General features: G+C 47.0%; 1 protein-coding gene across 1 annotated transcript in view; it reads left to right on the forward strand.

Annotated features, from left to right (window-relative positions):
- WNT9A (Wnt family member 9A) overlaps positions 1–12,338 on the forward strand; it is a 61,012-nt gene that overhangs the window by 40,615 nt on the left and 8,059 nt on the right. The window contains exon 3 of the mRNA XM_069778377.1: positions 712–974. Coding sequence (XP_069634478.1) covers positions 712–974 — 263 coding nt within the window. The remainder of the gene's footprint in view (positions 1–711; positions 975–12,338) is intronic.

Here is a 12,338-nt window from a genome sequence, read left to right on the forward strand (position 1 = left end):
CTGTCTTTTATCATACAGATCGAAATCATGGGTCTCTCTGGGCCTCAGTTTCCCTACTGGGGGGAGCGGATGCTGTCACATCCCTGCAGCTGAGCATGGAGGTGTAAAAAGAGGTTGTACATGAAAGGTTTGATGTGTAAACTGCTTTTTTGCGGCATTTAAGGTGCTGTGTTAGGTGACAGGCTGGCTGTGTGCTTCCCTGCCCTCAGGTGCCTTCTGTTATCAATCTTGTTGGACTGGAGTAGGACCCAGTAATTATTTTTTTTTCAGGAGGAGAGGAAAGAGCAAGGGGTGCTCATGGTTTCTACCCCAACCATCAGACTGGAAGTCTAAGCAGGGTTCCTGCTGTTTGGTGTCGCCTTGGTAGTAGTATCGCTATACCACGGTGATGGTACCTCAGTATCGCTATACCACGGTGATGGTACCTCCATGGCCTGTCCAGCTCTTGCTCATGCCTTCCTCTTTTCAGGCAGAGACTATCTGAAGAGTGGCAGCCACAGAGCCGGCCAGATTTCATTTGCATTCTTGAATCCTGGCTCATGCCACCTCCACTGTGTCCTCTCCACCGTCAGCGATGCGCGTAGAGCTTGGCACGCTTTGACATCGCTCAGACTCTTTTCACAATGGGTTTTCCCTCAGTTCCCTCATTTTTTTCTTTTCTTAACCCTTGCTCTGGCTGCAATTAAAGCCGCTGCCTCCTCTCTCCTGCAGGTTTTAAGGAGACAGCCTTCTTGTACGCCATCTCCTCCGCGGGGCTGACGCACGCCATGGCCAAGGCGTGCAGCGCGGGGCGGATGGAGCGTTGCACCTGCGACGAGGCCCCCGACTTGGAGAACCGTGAAGCTTGGCAGTGGGGCGGCTGCGGCGACAACCTGAAATACAGCAACAAGTTCGTCAAGGAGTTCCTGGGGAGGAAGCCCAACAAGGACCTGCGAGCCAGGGTGGACTTCCACAATAACCTGGTGGGCATGAAGGTGCGTTGCAGGCTGCTCGGGGTGGGGGTTCATGCCGTCGTGGGGGCAATAAGATGCCGCGCTTGGGTGCGGAGACAGGAATGTTGGATGCAAAAAGCATGGAGTGGTCCTTCTGCTGGAAGGGGCAAGTCTTAGTTATGGGACTATACCTTGGTTTTGTCACTGGGCTTCAAGAGTTGTGCGAAACCACTGGAGGGGGACCAGAGGGAAAGGAACAGGACTGTCCAGGTCTAGAAAACACGAGGTGGGGACAAAAATTGCCGGCTTTCCACAGGGAAGAGAGGGTCTTACACTACAAAGCGATGAAAAGACAGGTTCCTCAGGCTTATGTGAGGTTGGACAAGGAGGAGGGGGTTTACGCTGCCACAACAGGTTGAGGGATGCTTTTCTTGCTGCAGTTCAGCAGAGCATGGACAGTCTAGCACATCCGTCGCCAGGTTTCTTTAAAAGCCTCTGGACAAACACCTGGCAGGGAACCAGGGTTCAGCTCTTATTCTCTGACTGACCTCAGTCCTAAAAGTCCCTTCAGCCTCGTTTTCTGGCAGAAGCCTTCCGTGTAGCCTAGAGCTGCTGGGTTTGCAGCTGACAGTGCTTGGGTGTATAGACCCCTTTTTTTTTTCTTTTCCCATCCTTATCCTCTCTGCTGGAGGACTCTCTGCTCTTTACCCCTTGTTCTTCCCACGAAGCTTTACCCTCCTGCCTGGAAGCTTCCCTGCAGGACTGATGTAAAGGACGAAGTGTCTGCAATTGCTGCGTCATCCCAGCAAGAGAAGGGAAAGGAAGGGGCTTTCCACCTTCTCCTGTAATCTTCTTGGCTGTACCTAGCCTAGAGTTGCTCCAACATTAAAATCCCTCAGATTGGCCAGCACAGGTGCCTAGGATCAGTGTTTCATTGCGCCAACCTCAGAGGGGGACATACTGTAAGGCTATAAATAGCCTTCAAGCCTTGTTATTGTCCGTGTGATTGGATGGAGGGTTGGGGCTGGGATGGGGGACCTGGGTCTCCAGTTTCCCAGGCAAATGCAGCCCAGCCAGTTGTGCATTCTAGGAATCACCACCCCAGCTCAGTTGTTCCCGTGTGTATGCATAAAATGTCATTCCTCGTGACAGAGTTGGGGCAGCGGAGAACGCCACCAGTGAGTGCTGGCCAGCAACAAGTCTCCCCCTCTCCTCACCACCAGATGCTCCTAGACAGCACTGAGATCAGGATTAGAAATATCCCGGATTTAGCTGGTGTCTGGCTTTGGCTGACAGCTTTTCTGCCTCTGGATTAAAAGGCTCAGTGCCTCTGAACTCCTGTTGCAGCTCTCTGGCGTGTGAAACAGGCTTTGCAGGGTGATGAAATTTGTTTTAATCCTTGTGGTTGGTTGTTCCTGAGGGCCTGTCCCAACTCTTTGGAGTTGGCTGTGTAGCAGATGGGACTGAAAACGGAGAAGGTGGTCTGTGGAGGCTGTGATTTCATGCTGGAGATTGCTGTGAGATGTCCCAGCTCTCCTTCCTTTCCAGAGTCATATAATATAGTCTCATCAAAACCTACAAGGCTGTGGCTTTAGGTGCCATTAACATGTTCTTGTAACTCTGAATATCTCCCTTTCAGCAGTGGTGGGGCTAAAAAAACTTGCTGAAGGGATTTGACCTGACTCCCAGTGCTCTCCACCTCAGTAGCTGCAGTCAGGACACCCATATTGCTGAGATCCAGTCTCGGATTTAGGTTAGGTGTCCTTATTTGTCATTTCTGCTCTACACTGCCTATGTGACTTTGAGTTAAATGAACTCCAAGGATGAGCTGGAGGGAGTGAATCTCCTCTTTCTTGCCCTTTCTTGTCCTCATCCCACCGTGAGTTATTTCCCAGAGGAAGGGGAGATGTCAGAGACTCTCTTGCATCCTCTGCCTCCGCTTGGCACAGTCAGGCTCTGGTCATTGGCAGTGGTTTCTAAGCACTAGTGTAGTATCTGCAGCTAAACAGCTGAGTAACAGTTGTGACGGTTGTCCAGACACTGAGAGCCCTCACGGCAATCCAAGTCAAAGACCTTTGCTGCAGGTCAGTGATCTGGTGTTCCTATTTTCGTCCACCCACGCAGTGTCTGTCGTGTTGGTATTGCTGTCTGACAGCTTTCCTTGCCTATTTGCAGCAGCACTTGAAACAATTTCTCTGTTTATGCTCCTGGAATAATTGTACCATAGTCTGGTTAAAAGGTAAGCCAAGCAACCCACCAGATTCACACCACCACCGTGAAGGCAGGCAGAGAACAAGCGAACTGCATGTGGAGAAGGAGGCTTTTAGGAAGATGGTGGCTCAAGATCAGGAGAACATATGTCTATGTAGTCAGGGTATGTGGACCTAAACCACTGGCACAAGACGATGTCATTAAGATGATGGTGAGAGATGTCTGAGTTGGAGATGAGGACCCAGGCTGGCTTTGTAATCGCAAGGTCAACTTGCAGCACTTGCTTCTGATTTCAAAATATTGCAACTGATTTGAAGCCTGAGCATTGACCTTCTTGGTGTGGTTGATGGATTGTCTCTGGCATTGCTTACACTTGGGTGTAGATTAATACCAGGTTCAATCTGCTTCCTGCCTCCTGGTCCCACCGCAAGTGCAGTGTTGGTGGAGGATGAGAGCTGCTCAGCAGGCAGTACTAGGTTGAATTTGCTGAATTTATTGATATTTTCCTCGATGAAGGTAGTGGGTTAAATATAAAACTCAGTATGTTTCCTCTACTCTTCTTTTTTCAAAGAAGCTGCCCATCGACTAACTGCTGCTGTATAGACCTTCCAACCATTGAGTAGCAGGAGATGCTAACCTAGTGACTAATAACAGTCTGAAACCACTTTGAACTAACTGAGTTTGGTTATCTGGACAAGAACTCATATGTATTCGATTTGATGTGAATCAAAGGCAATATAGGAGGAGTGCAGATGGCACAAATCAAAGCTATTTTGGAACTGAACAATTTTGAACTGGAGCCCTCATTATATAACTAAGATGCTCTTATGGCTTCTAATGTGTTAAATGTTCCTGTGAGTTCCAAAAAGATGATTATGGCCATTTCAGACAGGAGCTGAGATGCAAACTGAATGGCTTTCCCAAGGTTATGCAGCAAGCTGATGATGGAGCAGGAGACTGAAACCAGCTCTCCTGAATTCCTGCTCGGCACCCGCTGCATTTTTCTTCTAACCAAACCGCAGATTTTATGTCTGGTAGTGAAGCCATACATGCATGAACCAAAATCTTTGCACTACAGACTGCTTTGGACTGGGCTGAGAATAGACAAAGACTTTCTTTTCCAGTACTTTGTTTTGCTACAGGAGCTTGCTACAGTGCTAGGCTATGTTGGGGTGCTTACAGTGGATGGATGGATGTGCATGTGTGTGTTCGCTGAGGGAGTGGAGGAATATCTATTAAAGATATAGCACAAGCTTGGTGGTCTCTCACTGATTCTTAACAACATATAATCCTTCCCATCTAATTACTCCCAGCCATGGCAAAACATATAAATAGTCCCTTGAGACCCAGCAAAAAAGGACCTGTGGTTAATTGACTGATTTGGCAACCAACCCTATACCCTTCTGGTCAACGCAGCACTTTCTCCATGGTGTCACACTAGCAAACAATCTGCGTATTTCTGCAAGGGTGGCTTTATCCTATCCCGCCTAGTTTTAGTGTCTCTTGGTAGACGTTCTCATTTAATTATTATTTTACTTGTTTTTTTACAACCTTGATGGGCCGACTGTAATTTTGCCACCACCAATGAACTAATCACTGAACGTGTTGTGGCTGTGATGGCTCACAAAGTTATATGATATGACCTCAATTGCTAATGAAAGGGCAAGCTTGTCTAGTGTGAGGATGAGGTAATTAGACCAGGACTTCTCCAGCCTTCTCTTTATTGAAAAGTAGGAGCTCTGAATAGACCACTTATTAAAAAAGCAATTTCCCTTCCTTTGCCAAATCTACGCTTGCTCATTCAGCTATTCTTTCAGAGGGGTCTTGGGTGGAAGGGGTATGTGTTGGGGGGAGATGTGTGTATGTGTCAAGGGGATGTGGGGGACTGGTGGTGGTGAGAGAAGTCAACTGTATTAAAGGTCCGTTGCCAGCAATGAAGTTTCTTGGTTATATTAAATGAAGCACAGGCAGCCTTGCTAAAGCTCTCTTCTTCTCTATATCCTCTCCCCTTTTTTTTCCCCCTTGTACACACAAGTGCAGCCCTCTTTTGTAACCCATTAATGAAAAGTCGGAATATTAGAGCACTCAATTAGTTCCACTGGGCTTGAGTAAGTGATGTTTTAATTAAATTTGCCCAGTTTCTCAGCAAAGTATCATTAAACATGACTTTCCAACTCCCTCTCTGGAGCGTTGCTAAGTTTCTTAATCCCAGGAGTGCTGACCTCTTCCAGAGGTATGTCTGGTCAAGCATGTCTTACAGATCCAAGGGGCACTATTAAAGGGGGCTGCTGTTACCCAAGAAAAAAAAAAGATTGTCATGTTCTCATTCCCTTTTCCCTTTATCCTTTCGGAAGGAGGGACACAAGGAAGCCTTTGCTTTCAGGACCCTGAAGTCAGGGCTATAACCACAGTCTCCTTGACAGTCAAGAGTGTTTAGCGCAAAACTATCGGAGGGCAGAAATGGAGAACAAGAAAATCCCCCCTCTGGCCCCCACGAGGTCTCTCTTTAGGCAATATCCCCCTTGGAAACTGGTTCCCTTCATGAGGCTTCCTTAATTGTTTTCGCACGATATCAACCCGTGTGTTTTGGTCTGCGCAGACTCTATGTGTATTTCTGCAGGGTCCTTGTCACCCGTGTTGCTGTAGGGTTCAAGTCCAGACCCATCCTGAGACATGTTAGCCTGCATCTCTGAAACCCCATGGGATGCTCTGGAGAGGACAGTGGGAGGTGCATGGACTTTTCCTTGCTGTTGACTTGCTTGGTTTGGAATTCCATGCAAGGAATGGCTTTTCCCCTTAGGCAGTGCTGGCAGGGATCTATCTCAAGGGCTGAGCGTGCCTCCTGTGCTGGAGATGGACTCTCCATATCAGGTAGATGTTTGCCCAGCTATCATCTGTCTGAGGAACTTCACGAGCTATCATATAACATGTTATCAGGGCATACCACCCTCTTCATTTCTGTATCTCCATTTTACAGAGGGGAAATTGAGACCCAGAAAGATTAAGTGACTTACTAAAGGTCACACACAGGCGTAGCGAAGCAGAGACTTGCAGCCTGGGCTCCTGTTGCAGAGACAGTGTTTACAAGCACTGCCCATCCTGTCCCATACAGCTCCTACTAGCAAACACGATTCCAGTCAAACTCCAGAGTTTAACAGGCAAGCTTAAATGCTAATCCCTCTGTTTTTCTGCACCCTCAAAAAGTGTAATAATTGCTCTGTTTGAGACAAATCCGTAGGAGCTTACTAATACGGTTGATGCATGGAAAAAAAAAAAGGAGACATAACGCATCCTTTAGGCAGTTTCTTTAGGGGTGTGTTTGCAGTGAGAAATCTAGCATCACGCTTTTACTGAGGTACAAATCAAATGTAGCAAATAGCAGCCTCTCTGAGACTAGCTCTTGACTTTGTATGTACAGATCAGTTTGCAGGGCCACCACTGGTATTAATTGCTCCAGGTTATGACAGGTAGGAATGCATAAGCATGCTCTCTGGATTTTTCCCCTCCTTCTTTCAGGCTGAGATTGGCTCAGCCAAAGTCTTTCGAAGGCCTGGAAATCAACACTCTGGAAAAAATTGCTTGCTGTGTCCCATAAGTAATTGCAGTTAGTTGTTTCTGTAGAGCTTTCTTTGCATGTGAAGCACACTAGGAATACTGAAGGGGGGGGGGGATACTTTTAAAGTTCTCAATTTAAAGTAGGGTTATGTTATTATTCTATGTTTAAGTGGTTTGTATGTTAATGCATATTTCACTAAAATATGAGTGTTCATATTTTTAAAGAAGGGTAGTGGAAAGGGAAAACTGTACTGAAAAAACAGTTTGAGCACAGGCTCAAAAGAAGGGCTTTTTTTTTAATGAGAGAGAAGAATAAAGGCAAGGGAAAAGAAAACTTCTAACTACCTGGGAAACTTTTCTACATTGATCAATGGTGACGGCCAGTGTTAGGGGACAAGTCTGGCCTTCTAGTTGTTCGGGCACTGTGAAGAAATGGGGACCGTGGCTGCTGTCCAAACAAACAGGAATACTTGAGCCGAGAGAATAGCTAAGCCTGTTTAAATTGAAGGAGGATATGTATATAGAGGATGGAAGAGATTTGATTTGTAAAGAAGCATCCCAAAGTCCTTTCTGAAGTAAGGCAAGACGAGGGCAGGCTTTTTCCTGGATGATCTGACTCGAAGGAGGTTCATCTGCTCCCTCCTCTCCCCCAAACCATAGCGAATGGTTTGAAGCCTTGGAGCCGCAGACCAGCCATGACGACATTGGAGCTATAACCGAGGAATTCCCACGGCTGCGCGTCCGCTTCGGACTGCTGCTGCCCAGACAAGAGTTGTCTGAAAACCACTGCCAGAGCCCCGTGACCCAGCTGGGAATGAATGGGAATCTGTCCTCAGCATTTCAGCTAAAACACTGAGAAATTGTGTGTTGCAGCATGTCTGAGACCGATCATTATGGGGGCACTTAGTCTGAGCTTCGTAGCAAACCATTGTTGTGAGGAAGGATTACATGTTGCATAGCAATGCTCTGCTGTGATCCCTTTTCCCTATGGCTCTTGTAAAGCCATTTGGGCAGGCGGTCCTGCAGTGCTATCTAATTTCCTTTTAGCAGCAAGCACCAATACAGACAGTTCAGTCTTGCTCTATCATAATTGTTTTCCTCATTGTGCCTTTGTCAGTAGTTGGTATTCTCATGACAAGATCAATGGGAGTTTGTTCTTAAGTCAAACGAACTAATTTGCTCAAAGAGCTTTATTTTCGTCCAAAACTACTCTCCTATTTGTGAGACTGCAAGACCAGGTGGTTGTTCAGAGGAGAGTGGGAGGGCATAATTTCAAAGTTTGATGCTATCCCTGATCCACTGATTGTCTTTGTTCGACTTTGCTTTCATGGTAGAAGCTCGCTACAGCATATAACACGATGAGGATTCAAATGCACACTTGTGGTGTTACTCCCGAGTTACTAGGACCCTGATGTGTGGTAGCTATGGTGTTTATCCCATGGGGAGCATGATATGTTTTGTGCTTTGGATTTAAACTAATACACTTTGCTTCTTTTCTTCACATCTGTGACAAGATAGAAGCATGCACGTGGTGACTTACCATGGTGTAGATGAAATATGATTATTTAATAAGCGGTGAGGCCGTGTGCATTCAAGAGAAAAGTTCAAGTCTATGTAGGATGGAGGCAGATCAGGCTCTGAGCTGTGTGATGTACCTTGAAAAGAAAACAGGAGCTACCTCTGGCTCTTGAAATGATAAGCTTGTGTTAAAAGTCTTATTCTGCCTAGACTTTTTTGATAATAAAAGCTAAGTTATTCTTGCCTGGAAGTCCCTCCAGGTTTGAAAGCATGATCTAGACATTTACTCATTTGTCTCGGGGCCCAGCCAGGAAAGGTTTCTCCTACACTGCTCCAAGCAACCTGCTGACTTGGATAAGTTTTGCTCTGCTTTCTGGAGGAATGAGGTGGATTTAAATGTCTCTGACAGGAGCCTGCAACAAGAGGAGGAAGGTCTTTGTGGAAGCTGGGGAACAAGGCAAGAAACTGAAGGGCTTTGCCAAGATTCATTTCGGCTCGTGGGTGGTTAGGGGCCCGTAGGCAGCAGTTCTCCATCACACATCACCTCGAGTAGCTGCATCGTGACTGACAGCGGCAGGGGAGGCTGGCTGGGGAAGAAATTTTTCTAGGATTTTCACTATAGCTGCCTTGTAACATTCTTGAGCCCTTCCTGGTCCTTCAAGGAGAAGGTTTACGGGGCAGTTGGGATGCACCATGCTTGCACAGTGGCCATATGAAAATCCACATGCTGGATTTCATGAACTGGTGCTTTCATGAGAACGGGGACAATGGAAACCTTTTATGCTTTGGTCCACCAGTGCATGACATCTAAGCTGTCCTAGGCACTGCTTAACAAGGAGCTAGAAGTGGGTCAGGAAAAAACAGACTGGGATTCAGCAGAGGCTTTGTTCATCAATGTTTAAGCCCAGACAAGGAAAGTAGGATTAATCTACCTGAATATATGTATTTCTACCCTTTGAGAGACCTTGATGCCCCTGGAGGGGCAGCTGGTGGTGAAGAGCAATGTTTTACAGCACCTCAATGCTAGATGCTGATATTTAGACACCTGAATTTGTCCCAGAGGGTGGGATTCTGCTCATAGGTTAAGATGTCTGAACTGAGGTGCCTCTATGAGCTGGGTCCTGAGGCTCCTGTTAGTGAGTAGAGATGTGGTCAGCACAGTTGGCGGAGCCTGGAGACCTGTTCAGTGGAGCATGTGCAGGTGTCTGCTTTGCTGCAGGATCCTCTGCCTGCTTTGGCTCCACTGAGCCGGATGGGAGTTTAGAGGTGTTTCTCAAATGCAGGCATTTAAACTCAAATGTCTGCTTCAGTGAGGTCAACCCTGGCTGGCTGGCGTGATTCAAGTGCCTAAATCTACATGCCTATTCCTGACTGAAGGTCTGCTGCCATCTGCTAGCTGCCAATCCATCAGTATCTGGATTTTCAACACGTGTTGTGCCATATCTACCAGCCCCATGTGGATGCCTTGGATATACTGCACCTGCAACGTCAGCTCTCCCACCGAGCTCCGGAGAGGTGGTTCCTGACAAGAACAACCCTGTCTCCAGGTTCCCTTCCTGCCTTTCATGACCATGCCTTGTTCAACCAGCTCTAACTCCAGCCAAGCCTGCCCATAGGAGCGTGTCTACCAGCTGCGCCAGCTCCTGTGGGTTTCTTGCTTTCCCATCTCCCGTAAAATGGTGGTCGACTCCTTTTCCAGGTGGAGCAGATGTGAATGGCTTGGGGGAGGTGGAAGGGTTGAGAAAAGCCTGAACTGATGAATGACTGCAGTGTGCAGCCCTTCTGCATCTCAGCAATTTTGCCCAGTTTGCTGATGGTCTGGGCGTGAAATCAGGTATAGGAGCTTTGTTTCACATGAACTCAGCTCTCACTTCTGGACAACCAGTGAAATGTGACTTTACATGAGGGACAGTATGGGTGAGGGTTGGGTTTTTTTTCCTCGGTATTGAAACGTGTTCTGTACGCTCTTGTCTAACATTGTGGGATTTCTTGCAGAGTTGGCTAGACGCTTTGGCACACAAAGCGTGACAGCCCCTAACCAAGCCGGCCCAGCTGAGTACTATAAGCAGTAACACATCTCTCTCTGTAACCCGTCACTTGTTTGAATGCTACTGTGTATTATTGGATTGCATTTGAAAAGGTCTTGGCTGTCGCAGGAATGAAGTGTGACCATTGGCCAGGCTTTGCTGAAGGCCGTATTATGCACAGTGTCTTTCTAAAAATGTCTCTGTAATATCAGGATTGGGCCAGACCCCAATTCTGAGTCCATGACCTATTGCACATTTGCACATGGTGCTCAGCAGGACTCATGCAGCCAAATAATTAAGAACCGGATGGTCAGGAAATGGCCTGGAGCCAGTCCTCTGCTGTCATGAGGCCATAATGTAGGCAGATGCCATAATGGGCAGAAGGGGGAGATTTTTTTTTTTCCTTTTTAGATAACGTAGATGCCCAAAGGAAGGGCACTTTCAGTAGTACCTTGGCAGGAGGCAGCTCTATAAAACAAACTCTGCTTGAACTTATTTTAAGGGGTGGTTATACCGTACCCATTTAAAATCAATATGTAACCTATTCTGGGGGAAGCGGTGGGGAGGAAGAACTAGAGCTGTGAATATCTGTTTATAATCTGTGGACAAAATGCAGGTTACCTGTGGCTGTCCAAATAACATGTCTGCTCTCATGTTGCCCATGAAGGAGTCCCAGGCATAAATCTATCTCTGGAGAAGCTGAGGGAGAACATTCAGATGCTATTTACAAGGAGATGGATATGCTTTTGTGTCATGAAGCATCTTTATTGCAGCCTGATTCAAATGGGATGGGATGCTTTGTTTAGCATCAGTCAATTTTATGGGTATGGGAACCTTTGCAGGACCCGGGAGGCTGTTGCCACCTTTGTCTCTCTCCAAGATGAATAACCGTTGACTCTCTCTTTGCTTTCTTCTCTTCCCGCTACTGCTTCTCCTTCCCGTGCTGCTTTTCCTGTTGAAAATAACTGTGTCTTTCCATTCCCTCTATCTTGTATGTGAACACTGTGGTTCCACTGGCTCTGCTCTTCCTTCTGTATTTATGTTTTGTGGTGGTCTGAAGAGAGCTACTCCCATGCAAGCTATCCCCAAGCAAGATCTGGACACCTTTCTATATGGAGACCAACTTTCTCCTGCTTCAGGAATAAATCATCATATGCATTTACTTTATGTTGTCTTGAAAAAGTTATTTCCCTCTTTTAGGGATCTGTGAGATGAGTCTTACTTCTCATTACAGCACCCACTGCAACTGTTTGAATTTTAAAATAATACAAGTAATTAAGAAAGGACTTGAAACCAAGCTTTGTCCTTGATAGTTGTAGTCCAGAGGCATAAGCAGGCACACAGTTTTTAACATGAGAGTCCTGACATGGAGGGGGTAGAATCTGCTCAGTTTCCAAGGGTTTTAATGCCTTCCTTTTCTTTTCTACCTTGACTTTGAAGACCTTGGTCATAAGTGCTCTGCTTTTTTTGTGGAGATAATAAAACATAGATTTCTGTCCTAGTTGAAAACACCTTACAGAAGGTTCTGCCACTACCTTATAGAAGTTATGCTAGCCTGGGCCTTGGACCTTGCAGCCTGTTCCTCCCTGGACAGTGGTTTGTGTAGACCACCTTTGGGTGCAGCAGCCCCTGACTGCCTGTGTGATGCTGTTTCCCTTTATCCCCTCACTAGAGGCCTGACACCACAGCGTTTAGCTAAGTAGCTTTTCCACCCCTGGGTCAAGTTCTTTGTAAACACTTGTGGCCTTGCTTGCTGTGTTGCCTGGTCCAATCTCAGGACCCACTCACCCTGAGGTGCTGCTGAAGCATCAAGGCAGGAGCTGAGGTTCCTCACCCTGACGTGGGGCAGCTCCTGGTTGCTCATGATGGGACAGATGGTGCAGGCTTTAGTGCAGGGAGTCTCTTCCCGTGGCCAGAGCTGAAAATATAAAGTCCTCTTATTTCCTTGAAGAGTGACTGCCCCACATCCTTTCTCTGGTTGAAAATTGAAGACTGCTCCCCTAGTCCTCCCTGCAGCCACCAGCACCATTGTAGTCCCCAGGGGTCACTGCCTGATGGGCTGAGGACTGAACCCACTGGGCTGGACTCTTCTCAC

The sequence above is a fragment of the Haliaeetus albicilla genome, chromosome 2 (assembly GCF_947461875.1).
Source record: "Haliaeetus albicilla chromosome 2, bHalAlb1.1, whole genome shotgun sequence".
Lineage (NCBI taxonomy): Eukaryota > Metazoa > Chordata > Aves > Accipitriformes > Accipitridae > Haliaeetus > Haliaeetus albicilla.